Source organism: Mustela erminea, chromosome 15, assembly GCF_009829155.1.
Source record: "Mustela erminea isolate mMusErm1 chromosome 15, mMusErm1.Pri, whole genome shotgun sequence".
NCBI lineage: Eukaryota > Metazoa > Chordata > Mammalia > Carnivora > Mustelidae > Mustela > Mustela erminea.
In genome coordinates this window covers 60,115,170-60,136,768 of record NC_045628.1, presented here as the reverse complement: position 1 = coordinate 60,136,768, position 21,599 = coordinate 60,115,170, and the positions used below count along the sequence as shown (strand labels likewise).

The following is a 21,599-nucleotide window of genomic DNA, read 5'->3' as shown; positions in this document are numbered from 1 at the left end:
GGTCCGCTTTGAGGCCCTCCAGAGCGGGCTGCGCGCAGTCTCCGCCCCCGGCCACCGCCCGCCCCATTCCCGCCCCGCTCCCGCCTCACTCTCGTCTCACTCCCTTGCCCTCTCGTCTGCGGGTCGCGTGCCAGGGAGCTTCCCTCCCCGCTAACTGGAACGCGGGAGGCGGCCGTGGCGCACGGGTCCTGCCCCGTCCAGGGAAGCGGCTGCTCATCCCCGGTGAGGTGGGTTACTGACCCCAGCGGAGCGCGGGCGCTTTGGCCCCTGGAGTACAGAGGGGGACCTTCTAGCGGACCTCGGCTGGTGGCTCTGTCCAGGCGCTTCGGAAAGGCTGCCTCCGTACTAACCGTAGAGGAGTCTAAACTCCGGAATCTGGGATAAACTCCCGGGTTCTAGTTCTGTCTCTACAACCGAGTGATCTTAGACCGGTCCCAGCCTCGCCCAGCCCAGGTCTCCTCTTCTGTTAAGTCTGCGAGTAGGAGTGGAGGGAGTTGAGCGGATAATTTCAACCATCCCTTAAAACCCTGGAATGGGTGGTCAGGACCACGACTACTTGTTTTAAAGAACAAGAGTTAAGTATTAACGTGTATGTATTTGAGGGCTTACATGTGTTGTATTGTTCCTATGCACAAAATATATTTTACAAACTAAAAAGCTGAGTATTTGCCAACACTAGGAAGAACTAAAATTCTGGGGAAAAGATGAAAACTGATTTGAGTCAGTTCATTGCCGTCTTTGACAATAGTTGACCCTTATTGAGTGCTTAGGGTGTGTTTGGCCCTTTGTTTTCCATTCAATCCTCATGTCTTTGGGAGCTTGCTCATTTTACCCCTGAACACAGTGGGACTTGCTTGTGATTTTATCTCCTGATAAAGTACACCCTTCGCTCCCCCCACCCTACCCAGGAGTCTTGAAATGCTCCAGTTTCCCTGTGGATGAGCTGATCCTCCCGTGCTTCCCAGGCAGGGGGGCTCCTGTGGACATCCCTCACACCCTCTCATTACCAGGACGTGGGAGCCCTCTTGCATCTCAGCCTCCATCACCCCCTTTTGACCTCCATCCCTGGCTTTCTAGCTTACTTTCTCTAATACCTCAACTCCTGCAATCCTCCACCTACCCCGGAACCCCAGATAAATTGCTGGTCCTACCTTATCATTGTTCCTCACCTGCCTCAAGTCCTTGCTTCCCTACCTGATGTAGTTTAAACTCCTGATTAGCAATCCCGATCACTCCCAGGCAAACACCTTCAACTCCTGTGCTCTTTTCTCTACTGTCATACGGACAGGGCCACGTTGACGAGAACACAACCACGCCCCTGGTTAAGTCCAATCTTCTGCCTACTTCAGGCACCCTCCCAAATAGCTTGATTGTGCTTCAAATTCACCACCTCTGGCGCGGCTCTCCATTTTCCCTTGGCTATCCTCAGACTTACCTGTTCCATCCACTTTTCCACCCTCTAGACCACTCTTCGGTACATCCTCCTCTGTCCTTAATTCCCAGAACCTCTTCCTTCACCCTCGTTCTCACCTGCTGACCTTAATTCTAGGAAAGAATAGAAGCAACGGAAGAGAAATTCTCCATGTTCCCACCCCACCCCCACACGCCTCCGCTCATTTCCCGCCATGTGCAGATGAATGAGTAGGTGGGACTTGACCTTGAAGTCTGCTCTGCCCCTTTCTTCTTCGCCTCCTCAAGGACCTCACTCTAGCAATTCCCTCTCTTGCATCTTCAGAATTTCTCCCTCTTCTGGATCATTTTTATGTGTCCAGCACAAGTATCGATATTCAGTGTCTCCATTTTTTCTCTCTCCCTCCGTCCACCCCCAGACAAAGAGAAAATGCAATTTTTTCGTCTACTGTTGATCTGATTTTCCTTTCGAGCATTCACTGACTGGGGAGCAAGAGAGTTCATTGTCTAGCCTGAGTAAAAGCCTGGTGCCGTTGGAAGAATGGGACGGTCCCTCTGTGTGGTGTTCGGTTCTGGATAGCATGCTTCTCTCCGAGCCTCCTCTTCCTCCCCTGCCTTTCTCAGGGGAGCCCAGGTGTTTGGGGGTGGACAAGGGGCTTGAAGTTCCTTATGAAATAAAAGGGACAGGGACACCCTACTTTGTGTGGGTTTTTGGGGTGCCCAGGGCTGGCATTTGCCACATTCCAGTTCAGTGCCCCCTTCTTGCCGGCCATCAGGTTCTCTGCTAATGCCAGAAGAGAGGGCTGTGGTAGTGAATTTGTGGTCCATTTAAAAAAATATATTTTGTTTATTTATTTGACAGAGATGATAAGTAAGGAGGCAGAGAGAGAGAAGGGGAAGCAGGCTCCCCACTGAGCAGAGAGCCCCATGTGGGGCTTGATCCCAGGACCCTGAGATCATGACCTGAGCCTAAGGCAGAGGCTTAACCCACTGAGCCACCCAGGCGCCCCATGTGGTCCATTTTTTTTACTCAAGGGATGCTCCCTGGTGTGCCTGACATCTTCACTTAGCTCTCCCGTGTGCAGTCCCTGAGGTTCTTCCCTTTTCTCCATTCTGCCCCAGAGCCTGATCAACCCAACCTCTGCTGAAAGCTCCTTGCTCCTTTCCCCACCCTCCACGGCGGCCGGCGCCCGGCAGTCTCACGAGTGTGACCTGTGCGGTCTCCCACTATTCTGTATACTCACCCTCCCTTCAGACACTCCTCTTCTTTGTCGTAGTCTCTCTAATTATCACCACCTGCCCTACTATTTAATGTACTTAACTCTTTGTTTGTTATCTGCCGTGCCCCTTCCCCTCCCAACATCCTATGGTCCAGAAGGCAGGGCTGTGCTCTGTTGTGTTCTGTACTCTTCCCCTAGTGTCTGGATCGGTACCTGGTACAAAGTGAGAATTTAATAAATATTTGTTAACTCAGGGCATGAATAAGCTTCTGCAGAACCAGGTACCATTATCTTCTTTACAATTCCCAGTGATTGAGAATAGTACTTTGATTAGAGTGGGCGTTCAGTGTTTGTTGATGTTCTAGTCCCAGATAGGACACCGAGATGCAGAGGTGGGTTTGCAGCAGGTTTTTTCTACGCTCCAAGGCTGCAACTCAAGCAGGACTTGGTCGGTGGGGCAGAGCCAAATCCTTATCATTAAATGGTTTGGTGTTCTGTGTTTTGGGAAGAAACGAGAGGAGCCATCTGGAGAACGACTAAATCTGCTTTCTACTTTGTATCTCTAAGGTTATCTACCAGCATACTGACTTCATACATCTGACGGGAAGACGAGGACGTCCTCAGGCGTGTGGGCACCTTTCCCCTCTCCCTTGTGAGTGTGTCTGCCCCTGGTACTTTTGTGGGGTGAGAGTGAGGCCAGGTCTGCCCCGCTATGGCTCTGTGTCCCTGGAAGCAAGAAATTGGTATCATTGATCGGACCTTGGCCCCTGGCTGGAGGTCTCACAGTTTGGCTTTTTGGCAGGCTGGGATGTCCTGACTAAAAATAAAGCTAACGCTGGCAGTGGGCAAGGTGTTGTTCCAAGTATTTGCATATTTTAACTCATTTAATCCTCAATAACAGCATTATGAGGTGGGTCATTTTAGGACACCCACTTTATTTTTCCAAGATTCTATTTTTAAGTAATCTCTACACCCAACATAGTGTACTTACAACCCCAAGATCGAGAGTCTCCTGCTCCACCAACTGAGCCAGCCAGCCAGGCACCCCGCAGGATGTCCATTTTACAGACGGGGAAAACCAAGCACAGAGACTTGATCTCACGAAGTGGAATTCCTGGCTGCTTCTCAGGTGGCCATAACCACTGTGCCATGTGGTCTCCGGCTGTATATGGCACCAGCAACCTTAGGGGTGGGTGGCATGTTCTGGATTTGGCTAAGAACACGTCTTTTAGCTCATATTCCAGATGCAAGCTGGACAAATGGAAGGACACAGAAAGTTTTGAGGAGCAGTAGGTTACACCCATAACTTGCAATTTACCCGTTGACATCTGTAAAAACTTCACGGGTTTAATTCTCGGTTCCGCACAGAAGAGCAGGATGGGAGGCAGAAAGTGGAAGGCACACAGCAGCGGACCCACATTTTGTAGCATTTTGAGCCAACATCATATAGCTGGGAAGTTGCATGAGATGTTCCAGCTTTTCAGCTTGCCTTGCAACATGGTAAGATCTGGCAGCTCTGGGCCCACATTCCCCGAAGGTGGTGGCCCTCCAGGCTGAGCAGGGGCATCTGTGTTTGGACAAACCCCCACTCAGCGGGCACGCCACAGCCTTCATCCTTCACACGGTGGCTGCGTGGGCTGCACACCCAGCCTCTTCTTCACTTAAAGACCTGCTGGCTTCTGTTGGCCCCTTTATTTAACAAAGTACGGAGATGGCAGATCTTCTGCCATCTTTGCCCTGGAAGGGGTAGGAACCCCTGGCAGAAAAGGCCGAGGGCCGGGTCTGGCTGAACCTCTTCTCCAGAACCTGACCGCCACCTTGACCGCGGGCCTCAGGCTCTCCCAGGTTTCTCTGTGCACGGCAGGGACCTGGCAGGGCACATTCAGGCGAGACTCCTTATAGGCTGTGATTGTTGCTGTAGCAATTTTCTCGTGGTCCTAGTTTCCCCTGAGAGAGACAGGCTCCCCACGTGCGATGATTATCAAGGGTGCTGGTGGAGAGGGAGCAAGTCCCTGTGAAGCGTGATCAGAAAGAGGGTGTAGGACTTGGGAAAAACCCTCCCAGAGATTCCAGGACCCCTTTCCCAGCCCCAGCTGATAGTCCCTGGTCAAGAATGACCGTCCAGCTCCCGTGCTGTGGCCGCTCATCCTGGGCCCAGTTGGGCCCCCCTTGCTGTGCTCTCTCTGCCATGCTGCGGTCGGTGGCATCTTTTGCACCATCACCTTGAAGCTGCACCACCCTCGAAGCTCAGGAGATCCTGAGATATAAGTCACGCTTCTCCAGGCTCCTGTGATAGCAAAAATCTCAGCATGTTCATGAAGATGAAAACAAAGAGGAAAAACTATGAACATTGTTTATGATGCAGCCGATCTGAATTGCAACATCTGGGAAGACCTGCGAGTGCTTCCTGAGATGACTCTGTTCCTCCTGCCTTCTCTTCTTCCAAGTTTTTCAGCACACCGTCTGTCCAGTCAGAATGCTGCACGATGGCCATGTCCACACAGTGAGGAAGACGTGTCTAAAGTAACAAGGAAAAACTTCTGGGCACCCTCATCCTTATAGTCATTTTCTGGGGGACAGAGTTATTATTGTTGGCTGTTTCCACTTCTAAAGAGGGATAGGTATAACTTTGTCTTAGGAATTAGGAATATGAAGGTTCTTATTCTGTTTCTGGGGAGCGGGATGGAGGTAGAAGGATGTCTGTCTTTGGGGAATGCCTCTGTCTTTCGTGAGGGGGTCAGAGTGGGCGCTTTCCTGGGGAACCCTGCACAGAGTGACGAAGAGTATGGGGGCAGAGTCACCACTTAGTATATGGACTTGGGCAGGTGTCTTGATGTCTCAGAGCCCCAGGCTCCTCACCTGCATATAGGGCCCACCTCACCGGGTTCTTGCGAAGAGTAAACATGAAGTCCTCAGCTCGGTGCCTGGCACGCAGTCAGCCCTCTGTAACTGTAACTTCTTAATCACGATAATAACATAAAAAAGATGTTGTCCTTGGGGCCAAAGAGCCCCCATCTACTTCTTCCCTTGGTCAATTCTAATTATGCCCTCTGTCCCCCATACCTGTGCCCCTGCCCTTAGCACTCCTTCCAGTGCTTTCTGTTGAAAGCCCAAGCCACGTGCCTTTCAGGAGTGCTCAACGTGTTACCATTTCTAGGCCAAGTTTCCCAAGCCCCTTGGTGTGATGCCAGTGTAGTCTCGATGCCCTCAGAGCTTTCGTTACCTTCCTGATACCCCTGATGTAACGGGGCATCGGTGAGCAGAATCCTGCCCATCACCTCCATCTCCCTGGAGAGCCGCCCCCGTTATAGCCTCTTGGCGCCTGTGCGGGCAGCTGGTGGTGGGCCATGGCGAGCTGGCCGGGTGTGCAGGTGGAGTGGGCGGTCAGCTCAGGGCAGGGTCTGCTGCCCGAATCAACAGCTCTGAGGACCAGTGCCCTAACACCTCACCCATTTGTTTCTTGTTCCCTAGAGCCTGCCTCGAGTGTGGGGGACAGTCTAGGGGTGTTATCTCCATTTGGTGGCTCACCGTTCTAGGTTGCTTTGGTCATAGGACATAGCCATTAAAGCAGATGCCCCCTTCATCTCTAAGGCGGGGGGGAGAGAAAATCAAACGCTTCTGCCTGAAAGTGACTGTGCCAGCTTCAAGCGGCAAGTCCATGGGCTCCAAAGCCACCCCACAGGGATTCCGCAAATATTCATCTTCTTGGCCCACCCACTCCCTGTTGGGCTTGTCAGCAGGGGTGCTGGAGGGCAGGGGAGTGAAGGAAGCCCTTGCTCCTTCCTGCTGGTGCTCCTTTCAGTGTCATCCTTGTCTCCTCCCAGCAGCACTGGCTTCGGTCTCCAGCTCCTTTAGACACAAAAGGAAGCCCCGCCAGCCTCAGGCAGGCAGCCGCTCCTCCTCAGAGGTCTGGTTCCCAGTTCCCGGGGCTCCTCTAACCTCCTGGGTTCTGATACCTTCAGCATCTTCCTTTTGCTTCCAGCCCAAAGAGTGGCAGCTTTTCCCCAGATATTTATTACCTGTGTATCACCTGTTTGTTTTTACAGGTAACACTTGTTGCACCTCTAACTCTTGTCACACCAAAGTCCAGTGTGAAAATGATTCTTATTAAGTATCTGGTGTGGAATCTGTTTTCCTGGCTGAATCCTAAGGAATGTTTTTTCTACTTACATTTCATTGGCCAGAAGTCACCCGGGCTCTTCCAACCTCAGGTAGGTGGGAGGTGCCCTGGAGGAGGAGAACCAGTATTTGGCCAAGGACCTTGTATTTTGGAATTCAAACCATGTGTTCTAGTAACTAGTGCCGGAGAGCAAAATTTCTGACCACTTGGCAGCTTAAGACAACCATTTTATTGTGCTAATTCTGTGGGCTAGGAATTCAGGGATGGCTTGTCTTTGCTTCCTGTTATCTGAGACCTGAGCTGTGAAGATCCAAAAGCTGGGAGTGACTTGACGGCTAGGGGCTGGCATCACATGATGTCTCATTCACTCACCTGTCTGGTGCCTGGACCCTGAAGACTAGAAGAGTGGGATACCTGACTGGAGTACTGGCATTATTCTGCACTTTGCTTTTTTTTTTTTTCCTTTTTAAAGATTTATTTGACAGATGGAGATCACAAGCAGGCAGAGAAACAGGCAGAGAGAGAGGAGGAAGCAGGCTCTCCGCTGAGCAGAAAGCCTGATGCTGGGGTAGATCCCAGGACCCTGAGATCATGACCTGAGCCGAAGGCAGAGGCTTTAACCCACTGAGCCACCCAGGCGCCCCTGCACTTTGCTTTTTAACTTTCATAATATGTCTTGGTGTTCTTTCCAGGTCAGTAAATAGAAGGCTACTGTATTCTTTTGGCTATAGGTGCACAGCATTCCGTTACATTGGAATTTCTATTTGTATTTTTTTTTAAGATTTTATTTATTTATTTGACAGACAGAGATCACAAGTAGGCAGAGAGGCAGGCAGAGAGAGGGAGAGAGGGAAGCAGGCTCCCTGCTGAACAGAGAGCCCAATGCGGGACTCGAAGAGTATACAGTTTCTTTAATCATTTTCTCATTGTTGCTTATTTCGGTATTACCCCAGTCTTTTGCTGTTACAAACGGGTCTGCAATGAATAGTGTCCAGTGTGTCACAAGTGGGTGATTAAATGTGTAGGTTAAATATTTATCAGTGGACCTGCCTTATTGGAGAGTATGTGCAATGTGTTATATCCCTTCATTGGAATTGTACAACTTAAATTCCACTAGCAATGTCTTGTTTTTCTGCCGTGTTCCTGACATAATGTGTAACCAAAATTTTGCCGTTTTGCCATTGATAGTGACAAATGGTTTTTGTTTTATCTTGAGTTTCTCTTGTTATGAATAAGAATGAGCATTTTGTCGTATGTTTTAGTTCTTTGTATTTCCTTTCTGTGAAATGCTTGAATCCTTTGCCTGTTTTTACATTGGGTTATTGTTTATTTCATCTTCATGTATTTAAGAATTTATGTTTTCCTATATTAGAGACATTAAATAGATGAGCCCTTTTCTAGAATATGAATTGCAACTATTTTTTCCCAGGTTTGCTATTTCCTTGGACTTAAGAAAAAAAAAACTGCTATGCATAAGCTTTTATTTATATGGCATTGAAATGATCAATCTTTCCTCTTGTGGTTTCTGTATTTTGAGGGTTCTGATAGGCCACTCCCATGCCAGGATTATAAAGGAGTTCTTTCACATCTTTTATTTAGTTTGTTTGTATTTAAATGTTTGATTCATTTGGAATTCATTCTGGTGTAAAGTGTGGGTGATATGGCTCCAACTTTTCATTTTTGGGTGGCTATCCAGTTGTCCCAATATCATCTATTGGACTGCTCATTTTTACTCCACTGACTTGAGCTGCCTGCTTTATCAAATACTAACTTCCTGCATGTTCTTGAGGCTGTGGACTTCCTGTTTTGTTCCTTTGGTTTTTTTCAGTGCTAATATCATTTTCGAGGCATTATAATTTAGTGGAGCTAGTCTCCTCTCATTGCTCTTTTTCAGTTTTTCTATTTTTATTTTTCTAAATGAATGGCGGTGCCATACTTTTATTTACAGTGGGTTTATAGTAAAACTTGGTGTCTCTTTAAAAAAATTCTTAATTATATTGTCATAAACTGTGTACACTCTGGCTGGAAATGTGTGTACTCCCAGGGCTCTTTGCACTTTTACCCTCTTCACCCTTTGGGGGTCATTCTGAACCAGAGTCACAGGGACTGGATACCAAGTGTCCCTCAGCATGACTGGACACTAGATTTCCTGCTGGTTTAGGTGGATCTGAATCAAAGTTAGAGACATAAATTAATTGTAAGTATTACTGGAGCACCGAATACATGAGTTCTTCTCAAATGTGATTTTCTAAGTTACTTTTCAGAACACAGGCTGTGAGAAACAAGGTCTTATACTACTATATATGGACATTCTTACAGCACAGCCGTTATCATTGGTGAACTGTTTAACTGCAAAATGTATTCTTTTCTCTAAGACCACTGAATCATCCTAGAACTATGACCAGTGTCAGAGCTGATAACTTCGGCCTGGGCAGGCCAAATCATTTGATAACTATCATGGACATTCATAAAAAATTCAGCCCACTCACTGAAGGGAATAGGGACATCCAAGGAAGTCTGGGAAGTTTGAAAATCAGAAAGTGAGAAGTTGGCCTGTGTCCTTAGCAAAAGGAACTTTATGATTAGGTTGGTTTATTTTAATGATTTGATGATGTCCAGGTTTCTCTAGTCCTGTGCTGTCTGTATACTAGTCTTTAGGTTCATCTTATAGTCCCTTTTCAAAAAATTGAGGTGAAATTTACATAACATATAATTAACCATTTTAAAGAGAACAGTGCAGTGGCATTTAGTATGTTCACAATGTGGTGCAACCACAACCTCCGTAGAGTTCCAAAACATCTCCAAGATAAAACTCCATACCCATTAAGCAATTATCTCCATTTCCTCCTCTCTCCAGCCCCTGGCAGCCACTAATACTTAGTCTTTGCGGATTTGCCTATTCCAGGTAATTTATATGAATAGAATCATACAACATGTGATGTTTTGTGTCTGGTTTCTTTCATTTAGCATGTTTCCCAGTTTCATCCACACATATTCCCTTTTTGAACATGTTAACTTGTCTCGTGGGTGGAAGGGGCAGTAAAGGTACTTTCATCCTTAGATGGATGAGTATTTAAAAGATGGTTACTTCTGGGGCTGATTGTAAGCTCCAAATGGGAGTCAAAGTATCAAAGGATGAAACTGTAAAGAAATTAGAGCTGCTCATTTTTTTGATCCTTGTATCAGATCATCCTTGTCTGATTTCTGTTCAATCCTTAGAGGGCTGTGGATTGTTTTGGATAGGGGGAAGTATTTAATACAATGCTCGGCATGCAGAAAGTACTCAATAAATACCATTATAAATGCAATATTATTGATTTCCTTATTGAATTTAGGGTTTGTGGGAGAGACAGCAGAGGACAGTGGTCAAGTGTGGGGGCACTACACCAGTCACCTGGATTCAAATCTCAGCTCCATCATTTGTTAGCCATGTGACTTTTGGCAGGTGCTTAACTCCTCTATGCTTCAGCTGATGTCCAATGCAGCAATTAAGAGGATTATATAACTAAGGTAAAGCACTGAACACTATGCCTAGCACACATTGTTTGAATAGATGCAAACCATTATGATTTGAGTAAGTCACGTGGCTTCAAAATCTTTTGGTTCCAAAGATCTTTTCCTTGGCAAATTTCCCATAGCAGGTATCCTTTTTATTATAGAAGATGAAAGACAGTCCTTATAGCATCTAAACATTTGAATGTGCCAGTCTGTTCATGGAAGATTTCATGACCATAACTATTAAAATCTTAGTTCTGTCAACTTTCTTTTTTATTTTCTCCCTTTTAAGGGTGTCAGGGAGAGAATAATGAATAATTAAAGGGATACTCTTGAGGGTATATATACTATCTTCAAAAGCATATATGAAAATAGAATATTTAAAAAGTTCTTTAAAAATTTGAGGCATTATCATCACCTATATTGATGGTATATGGCTAGGTTGCAGTGTCATGACTGGCTTTAGGTTTTGGAGAATCATTTTCTTTTGTCATCTATCTGCCTGATTAAGCCAGCACCCACATGGGATCCTTTCAGAGAGAATGTTCATGATGGTGAGGACCATCACGCAATCCACGGAGTTCAAACAGGACATACAAAATTTGTTTTCCAAACTACAGAAAAAGACAGTGACATGCAACACTGTGAGTCAGTATTCTGTTCTTCTCGAGGCTGGATTCATACTTCATTGCTTCCGTGAAGTAATGCCCCTATATTCAAAGTATCTCCTTTTCCCCAGCCAAACATTTTAAGCTTTATTGTGGTACTGGCAGTTGTGACACTTAGGGATGTACCCGGATTTTTAAAAAGCAAGGTATCCATGGTACTGGGGAAATGGGAGAGCAACATGCAAAAGAATGAAACTAGACCACTTTCTAACACACACAAAAATAAATTCAAAATGGATTAAAGACTTAAATGTGAGACCCCAAACCATAAAAATCCTAAGGAAGAACACAGGCAATAACTTCTCTGACACTGGCCATAGCAACTTCTTTCTAGAAATGTCTCCTGAGGCAAGGGAAACAAAAGCAAAAATAAACATTGAGACTACATAAAAATAAAAAGTTTCTGCACAGCAAAGGAAACAACAAAACTAAAGGCAGCTTACTGAGTGGGATAAGCTACTGGCAAATGACCTATCTGATAGTTAGCACTTAATATACACAAAGAACTTATAAAACACAACAGCCCAAAAGTTAATAATCCAAATAAAAAATGGGCAGAAGACATGAATAGACATTTTTCCAAAGGCAGCATATAGCATAGAGATGGCTAACAGAAACACGAGAAGATGCTCAGTATCACTGATCACCAAGGAAATGCAAACCAAAGCTACACTGAGATACCACTCCACACCTGTCAGAATGGCTACAATCAACAACACAAGCAACAAAATGTGTTGGTGAGTAAGTGGAGAAAAAGGAACCCTTTTGCACTGTTGGTGGGAATGCAAACTGGTGCAACCACTCCGAAAAATAGTATGGTGTTTCCTCACAATGTTAAAAATAGAACTGCCCTACACTTCAGCAATCAAACTGCCAGGTATTAACCTAAAGAATACAAAAGAAAAATATAAATATATATGATGGACTATTACTCTGCCATAAAAAAGAATGAAATCTTGCCATTAGAAACAACATGGATAGAACCAGAGATTATTATGCTGAGTAGAATCAGTCAGAAAAAGACAGATACCATATGATTTCAATCCTATGTTGAATTTAAGAAAAATAAGCAAAGGGTGGAAGGGGTGAACAGAGAAGCAAACCAAGAAAGAGACTCTCAACTATAGAGAACTGATGGTTACCAGAGGGGTGGTGGGTGGGAGGATGGGTTAAATAGGTGATAGGGATGAAAGAGTGCACTTGTGATGAGCAGCAGGTGATGCACTGAAGTGTTGAGTCACTATGTTGTACACCCAAAACTAGTATTATACTGTACATTAACTGGAATTTAAATAAAAACTTAAAAAAAGGGCGCCTGGGTGGTTCAGTTGGTTAAGCGACTGCCTTCAGCTCAGGTCAAGATCCTGGAGTCCCAGGATCCAGCCCCACATCCGGCTCTCTGCTCATTAGGGAGTCTGCTTCTCCCTCTGACCCTCCCCACTCTCATAGTCTTTCTCTCAAATAAATAAAATCTTTTTTTTTTTTTAAAGATTTATTTGACAGAGATCACAAGTAGGCAGAGAGGCAGGCAGAGAGAAGGGAGGGGAAGCAGGCTCCCTGCTGAGCAGAGAGCCTGATGTGGGGCTCGAACCCAGGACCCTGGGATCATGACCTGAGCCGAAGGCAGAGGCTTTAACCCACTGAACCACCCAGGCGCCCCTCAAATAAATAAATCTTAAAAAGGGCGCCTGGGTGGCTCAGTGGGTTAAAGCCTCTGCCTTCTGCTGTCATGACACCAGGATCCTGGGATCAAGCTCCACATCAGGCTCTCTGGCTGGCAGGGAGCCTGCTTCCTCCTCTCTCTCTGCCTACTTGTGATCTGTCAAATAAATAAATAAATCTTAAAAAGAAAAAGAAAAAAGGCAATGTATCCCCATTTGAGATCTATGGATGGAAATTTTAGCAAGGGGTGAGAGGGAACATTGAATTTTCTGGCACATGTGAGAATTTTCAGGCATAGGCTGAACTTTCTGGCATGATACTTTAGGTGGACAAGTTAAACCTCCTGGTGGAGGGCTGACCTGGGGTTAGATAGCAGGAAGTTTCTAGGTCCCTGAAGGAGAAGGAAGGTACTGGGAAACAGATGAATACAGGTATGGAGGTCAGATTTCCTTTCCAATGAAAACTTCACCTCAGAGCTATCCTTATTCTTCATATATGTGAAAGCAGCAAGATATCTAGAGAACTGCATAAAATCAAGTCACTAGGATAAAACTTATTTCATTCTTTAATCTACTGGATATTATCTTCTTGAAAATGGGTCCTCTCACACTGAAGATCTGAATACTGCTAAAAAGACCTGTTGTAAGCCCACTGCAAGAAGGGAGACCTTAACATTTCATTCTCTAAGAGGCAGCAAATAATGAGTGTATAGGAATACAATAAACATATCTCAAAAAAGAATGATACAACTTTTATTTTCCATGGATTTTAAAGATACTTTTGCTACATAGTTATGTATTTTTATGAGATTATATTTTTTTCATTTGTATGAAGTTCAGCCTTATACAATTTTAAGGTGATATGTTTGGTAGTGTATCTATAATCTTTAAAAAGTTTAGAGTTTTTGGAATGTACAGTATATGAGGTAAAATCAAGATTACATTAAAAATTTTCTCCTCTGCATTGATTTTGCAGTGAGGCTCAAATGGCAAGTACACTATTAAATGACATTTACTATCAAAAATAGGAGTTCATTTGAGTTACTATGAAAAACATAAGCCACTGTAACTCCCACAGCGGCAATATTTTACCATTTTAGACATTCAACTATATAGAAATCTCTGGGCTATTACACTCAAACTCATTTGTACTGCCAAATGTGGCACTTTTAAGTTTCTAGAAAATAATCGCAATCACTGTTGTTTTGGGGGAAAGTTAGCCTATACATAAGAGATTAAATTTAAATAAAATGTAAACATACAGTATATTATAGTGACAGATCATTCTTACCACTTGGAAAGGCCAAGTTTATCCGTTTCTTTTTTGAACAAAGGTTAATGTTTTTTCTACAGCACAGATCATTTGACATAAAACAATTACAATACATGCCCATTCTAATATAAGAGAAATTCTTCAGAGATCTTCAAAGCACAAAACATATGTCCTTTTTTCAAAGACTGACAGAAGTGCTTAGTAATCACTAAAATGCTAACTTCAGCAACTAAAAATTAGTGATTCACTATCCTAAAATTCAAATAATAAATTAAAAAGGCTAGTTACAAGTGTTTTACAGATAACAGATGTGATAAAACAAGAATTTTAGATAGTTTCATTACAAACTGTATTATTACTGGCAGTCATCGACATCTATGCAAGATGTACAATGTGATACTTGACAAAATTCAATCTGATCATCCAATAACTCACAAATGCAAGCTCACAAAACATTAATGAATTATGCAATTGCAAAGTGCTCTAATGCAACATTAACCACATGCAATCAACAATTTGGAACAGTATCCAGACAGACATTACATTAAACATTAGTTTTTCAAGAAAGAAAGCAGCTTGAAGTTTACTGGTGCAAATTAATTTTGTCTTCAGATTTGGTGTCCCAAACAAAAAGGTTAGGTTTGATTATGAATTCTGATGGTGATGGCAGTAGTTATGGGAGAAGCAGCAAAACTTATGGGAGTTCTTCAAAATCAGTCTATTCCAGATAGATGGAGTGAGTGTGTGTGTGTGTGTGTGTATATATTTCTACACTTGGTAGGTATAGTTTATATAGATGCCATATACGTATATGCATGTCCTTATACACATACATATAGTTCAGAGGCTCACAAAAACCAAATTAAATAGATTAGAAATTCAGAGTTTAATATGACTACTTTTAAAAAGTATAATCCCTCTGTTCTTTTCTTTTCTCAAGACCTGAAGAAGTGCTTTTTGAATAAACATTAAAATATTTTTAGGCCAAGTAAACTGTCTGTGCTTTCTTTAAGTGATTTATCTGTGAATTCATGAATATATACTTGTAATGAAGAACTCCACATTTATCAAACAAGAAGTTTCTTTTTTCATGCATATTCTTTCATCCAGTTTTTGACTGCTAAGCCCCTCCAGTTATTCATCATAATCCCACTTACCAAATAATTAAGACAAATGAGGAGGTAGAAATATAGCACTAGATTGCTTTCACAGCATCAGACTTTAACATTTTTTTAATAGCATGTTAGTGTAAATTTTAATCATTCTGACTTTTTCACTAGGTAATATCTTTAGAACAGATCAGGTTGTCACTGTTACACTCATGCTGACTGGTCAAAATATCAATTATATATTGTTGCCTCTTTGAAAGTTTGTTTTACAAGAAGGCATATTAAAAAAAAAAAGAAAAAAAAAGAAAAATAAGGGAAAAAAAGGAAAGAAAAAAGTCCCAACCAAACAAAAAACCAAAAATTTCTATTTCTGTGGCTTGCATTCTAATAAGGTGCCAGCCTCTACCTAATGATATAAGCATTGAAAATGGCAAAAATGATGTATTATAGTCTCAATGCCAGTGCTAAATGCCACTGTTTTTGTAAAAGCAATACAGAAATAATTTTAGTACATGACAAAATAAAATGTAATACAGTATTAAAAATAAAGTTATATTTTCACTTGATTACAAAGTACTGAATGATAAAGGCAATCAAAATGGAAAAGAAAGCAAACAGCACAAGGATGACGGCAGCACACTGCTCGTCACTTAGTGCGCGCCGGGTCCTTGTGTTTTCCACAGTGTCTCTGTTGGTGCTGGCTGGTGGGTCAGTCCTCTGAGAGATGAAGAGCACTGTTGTGCTATAGGGACCTACTAGGTCCTGATGCCCCACAGGGTCTTGGCACTGGCGAATGGCACACACACGGAAACGATATTCACAGTTCAGCTGAAGACTTGAATACCGGAATGAAGAGTCAGGACCTTTGTAAATCTATTAATAAGAGAGTGGAAAAAGAATTACATATGAAGGACAGGCAGAAAATACTTTACAACTGGCTAGTTTTAGAATTATTTTTGACATGGAAGCTAGTGAGTGCCACTGCTTTTATTATTAATTTTTAAAAAGATTTTATTTATTTATCTGACAGAGGGCGAGAGATCACAAGTAGGCAGAGAAGGAGGCAGAGATAGAAAGGGGGAAGCAGGCTCCCTGCTGAACAGAGAGCCTGATTCGGGGCTTGATCCCAGGACCCTGAGATCGTGACCTGAGCCAAAGGCAGAGCTTAACCCAGTGAGCCACCCTGGTGCCCCTGCTTTTATCTTTTCTTTAAAAATTAATTTTTTTAAAAAAAATTATTTTCAGCATAACAGTATTCATTATTTTTGCACCATACCCAGTGCTCCATGCAATCCGTGCCCTCTATAATACCCACCACCTGGTTCCCCCAACTTTCCACCTCCTCGCCACTTCAAACCCCTCAGATTGTTTTTCAGAGTCCATAGTCTCTCATGGTTCACCTCCCCTTCCAATTTCCCCCAACTCCCTTCTCCTCGCTAACTCCTCATGTCCTCCATGCTATTTGTTATGCTCCACAAATAAGTGAAACCATATGATAACTGACTCTCTCTGCTTGACTTATTTCACTCAGCATAATCTCTTCCAGTCCCGTCCATGTTGCTACGAAAGTTGGGTATTCATCCTTTCTGATGGAGGCATAATCTCCATCGTGTATACGGACCACTTCTTCCTTATCCATTCGTCCATTGAAGGGCATCTTGGTTCTTTCCACGGTTTGGCGACTGTGGCCATTGCTGCTATAAACGTTGGGGTACAGACGGCCCTTCTTTTCACTACATCTGTATCTTTGGGGTAAATACCCAGTAGTGCAATGGCAGGGTCATAGGGAAGCTCTATTTTTAATTTCTCACACTGTTCTCCAAAGAGGCTGCACCAACTTGCATTCCCACCAACAGTGGAAGAGGGCTCCCCTTTCTCCACATCCTCTCCAACACATGTTGTTTCCTGTCTTGCTAATTTTGGCCATTCTAACTGGTGTAAGGTGATATCTCAATGTGGTTTTAATTTGAATCTCCCTGATGGCTAGTGATGATGAACATTTTTTCATGTGTCTGATAGCCATTTGTATGTCTTCACTGGAGAAGTGTCTGTTCATATCTTCTGCTTTTATCTTTTAAATTACATTTAAAAATACCCATCTTTACATTAAAGAGCCTATCTGCTGTTATAAGGACAGGAGAAATTGGAAAAGTGAGGATGTGAGATATATGGTCACAGAGCAAGCAAAATCAGCCCAAAGGCATTTCCTTGGTTTTCTCAAATGTAAGAAGTCAAACTTCTGTGAAATCATTCCATGAAAAGAGAAACTACATCTAATTATGTTTCCACATTATATATAAATCTATGTAAAACTGGCTTCTGTACAATTTCAAACATCTGCTGAAACAATGAATGAATGAATAAGGGGAGCTTTCTACAGCTGTCTATGGCAAATTATTTTATAAACTTTAAAGAAATCACTTACAATCACAGAACTGGATTTTAAACCCAAGTCCTCTGCCCATCCCTTAGAAAGGAAATAACAAGAATGGAATTCCTTGAATTTTCAAGAGAGTGCTAGCAATTAAGAGGTTATGTATTGGGACTGGTCACTCCTGGGTCCAAGCACTACTCTGCCAGTTCACACTTCATTTGTCTTAGACCAATTACCTTAGTACAATGAAAATAATAGTTATGTTGTATGGTAATTATGAGACTGAAATAAATAAATACTCGTTGAAGGACTTAACACAGTCCCCAGCACATGGCAACTGTTCGGTATATGGAAGCCATAATTTCTGTTAATGAGCACCCCACCACCCTAATTCTATAAATAAGAAAATGAAGGCTTATAGTGACTGCTCAGTTGAGTTCTTCCAGCTTGTTGGTGGACTGTAAGTGAGATAACCCAAACCTGGGCTAGTCTTTTTTCAAGCAATTTTACCTGCTTTTACCTGTACAACTGTGTTGTACATCTGAATTTTTATATACTGGTTTGCTCCTGAAGGAGCAAGGTTAAGAGCTTTGTCTCATTTTTTGTCTTCAGAATCCAGCATATAATTGGTACTTAAAGCCACTAAATTAGTGAATTATGTCAAAATGTGTGTCAGTTGGTGCTGAGAATATATAAAAAAGCTTGTACTGAAGGAAGTAAAACATATAATGAAACAGAAAATGGTAAATACGCATTAGTTCTGAGAATGCAAATGAGCAATCCTGGGAGTGGGAATGTAGTAATGTTCACATCTGGAACATGGTAAAAGCAGTGATGTCAGTAAATCAGAAGGCTGTATTAGAAAGCAGTGTGAAAGAGTATACATACAATGAACCCAAAATAGAAAAATAAAAAAATCTGTCATATGGATGTAATAGGTGATATTTGTCTTTAAAATTTTCTTCACTTTCCGTTTACCTCCAAATGGGCATGGTAACATCAACAAATGGTATGAGGATGATAGGGTGAAGAGATCTGACAGAGGGGAAGAATATGTTCATAATACTGGTTGGAAATTTAGGTCTTACTCCACAGGAGCCTAGGTGTGTGATATTTACAACAGTGTTTAAGGAATCCTGATCATAAAGCTGAATGAGCGACTGAGGAAGTTGGGTACAATAGGGGTTCCTGCTGTATGAAAGCACAGGGATATGACGCTTTGGTATAGGTTTTATGGATCATTTTTACAAATAATTTTTATTCGAATAAGTGGGCAGGCAAAAAAAAAATCTTTCAAGAGTTCAAAGCTTGGGGACCAAAACAATGTTAGTATTTATGACACTGATGAAGAGTTTGGAGAGGAGAGATTGGGAGGGAAGATAATGAAGTCAAGTTTTCAGTTTTGTGTTTCAGATGTTGGAAGGTAAATAGGGAGACACCTTAGATAACTGTAGGTACAGGACTGAAAAAAACAGATAAACTTGCTAAAGCTAATTTATAAAAATGATCATACATCTAAGTGAAGTTATTCAAAACAAGCCTCAAGCTTGAGATAAGGTGGATTTGGTCTGAGACAGAAATAACACCATTTCCACTCTTTCATTTCATACTGACAAGATAAAATTGTTGCGATCTTAGTAAACAGAAAAGGGCAAATAAAATTCTAATAAATTCATAATTTTTTTAGCTCGTAGCTATTGCTCACAGATGACTTAAAATTACAGATAATTAAAACAAAACAAAAAATAAAACTGCTCTTTATATTTGCTACCAATCAACTATCCATTTATAGGCAGGGTATGGCAAATACCAAGTAAAGCAGATTTACAGTTAAGAAAATGGCAGATAAGAGATTACAATTTTCACTTTGCATTTTAGTAGAGAAATGCAGACTAAACTTAAGCTTGTCAAGTTTGTGCATGTTTAGCTAAGAACTCTGAAATAGTATGCCAACTGCAACAGAATTTTATAGGAAAACTTTTAAAGAAAGTTTAGATTTTTATACATTGGTATTTGTCCTTATTTTAGTTCTTTTTAAAAGACTGTATTTATTTGAGAGAGAGAAAGAGAGAGAGAGAGCACGAGCAGCGGGGGAGAGGCAGACGGAGAGGAAGAAGCAGACTCCTCACTGAGCAGAGAGCCCGACATGGGGCTCAATCTCAGGACCTTGGTATCATGACCTGAGCAGAAGGCAGACGCTTAACTGAGCCATGCAAGATCCTCATCCTTATTTTAACTGTGAATATGTCACAGCATGAAAAAAATAACAAGTGTAGAAGAGGGGCCAATAAAAAGGAAACCAGTAACTTACCTATTTCTCTCTCTTCATATCCACACATTCTAGAAACCTACCTGCTTGGCTAGATTAATTTACAAAGTACTCATACAAAAAACCAAAATAGTCCTTTGTTATCCTTTAAGGATAAGTGAACATGTTTACTATCAAGCACAATCACTTTGAAGTTGTCATTACAAAGGAAAAAATTCTGTTTAAATATTTCTACTTTCAGTGTATGTTTCACATCCACATCTAATTTTACAATGAGTAATATGCACCATATATATTATTTATAGTAGTTAGTGTAAGAATGATTTTAACAATTTGTTACTTTTAGACTAAGTGCAGACTTGTTTATACCTTAAGGTTTATTTTGCATTGATTACATTTAAAAGTAATGATTCATTATGATATATAATAAGGCATATCTTGTCACATAATATATATATATAATATGACACATATGGTCACATATATGTCTATGACATGGCACATATGGTCATATATCCTCCTTCTGTAATTTATGAATATATTATTGCAAATACTTATTTCGTAATGATCTATACATAAAAAACCCCCTCAAAACAATGGAATATAGAAAAATAGCCGCATGGCTCTTGTCTATACCGTTCTTTTTGACTACTGCTAAGGGAGTTATATATGAACTTTGAATTTTAGAGCAGTTCTTAGGTTTATTGTGCATAAGCAGCACTTAGAACTTGAAAAAAAAGAAACAATCATGGGCCCTCTTCTTAGACATTCTGGTTCATTAGGTCTGTAGGCCACTCAGAGAGGCAATGTTTTTGGAAATCGAAGTTCAGAAGTTTAAGAAAAAAAAAAAAAAAAGTAGAGAGTCCAACAAAGCCACTGTCCCAGTACCCATTCTCTGACACTGTCAACAGTACTGATTTTTGATGGAGTATCAAACTCTCCCTTACCCAATTCTTATATTTGGAAAAGCTTGCCTCATTATTATACTGCAGAAGAGGCCTCTGCTCTGGTTGGCTTAAATCCTGAAATAATCATTGGTTCAGGGATGGGTTTGCAATCTAAGTGCTTTCTCTTCTCTGAAAGTGAATGAGGTAGAGTTAAGTTCCTCCTGGCTAAGGGGTGTGACTGAAAACTGTTGAGAAAAACCAGGTCCCTGAAGACTTCACGGAGCTTCTGAATCAAGCAATCTCTGAAGCATGCTTACCTTCAGGCTTCTCCCTAAGAGGATTTACACTTAATTGTGCTAGTCTGAGTTGGTTTTTCTGGTACTTGCAACATATTGAACTGTGACACAGAAGTGCCTTAGGTACAGATTCCCAGATGGGGTGATCTGCTTTGATAACGGCTTTACTGTCCACCAGTATTTTTACTTCACCTTTCTGTACTACTTGAAATGCCATTTTGGAAAAAAGGACTTGCTTTTTAAAATGTATATACTTCCCTGAGGGGATTTTAGAGCCAGTAGATGCTTACCTTTGGTATGAATGTTCCCATGCAAATAGTCTTTCTCTTAATGCCAATAAGGTCAGCTATACTTTATATACGGGAGCTATGATGTGCCAGATAGGGAGGCAAGAGTCAAAGGGAGAGTGTGACTTTAGAAAATATGGGCAGTGAGGTTCTACAGAACAGTGCATGGGGCAGCGAGAAGGCAGCAAAGAATTTTCTCAAAGTGGATCAAAAAGGGACAAAGAAAGGACAAATGTAAAAAAATCAATTTGTTTCTATTTTTTCCTTCTATGTCCCTCCAACTTTGGCCCAGGGTCATGAGTCCTTGCTGCTGCCAGGGGAATCTGTTTCCAGATCCCTAATACCAGCAACATTATAGATTAAACAGGTTTTTACAGGCTAGTTTAGAAACTCAACCACCAACTTATAAGAACTAACCCTATCTTAAAAACACCAGCCATTCCTACTGCTATGGAATACAGACCACAGGACCTGGCTTCCTTAACTACACACTCCATCCGTGAGGCTTACTCAAGTCACACTTCAAAGTT

The 21,599-nt window shown here is 42.0% G+C and overlaps 1 protein-coding gene across 6 annotated transcripts in view; it reads right to left on the bottom strand.

Moving 5' to 3' along the window:
- Nucleotides 1-13,301: 13,301 nt before the first annotated feature.
- FNDC3A (fibronectin type III domain containing 3A) overlaps nucleotides 13,302-21,599 on the bottom strand; it is a 180,659-nt gene continuing 172,361 nt past the window's right edge. For all 6 annotated transcript variants that reach the window (XM_032314193.1, XM_032314190.1, XM_032314192.1 and 3 more), the window contains one exon: nucleotides 13,302-15,829. In XM_032314193.1, the coding sequence (XP_032170084.1) occupies nucleotides 15,515-15,829 (315 nt within the window). In that variant the 3' untranslated portion in view covers nucleotides 13,302-15,514. The remainder of the gene's footprint in view (nucleotides 15,830-21,599) is intronic.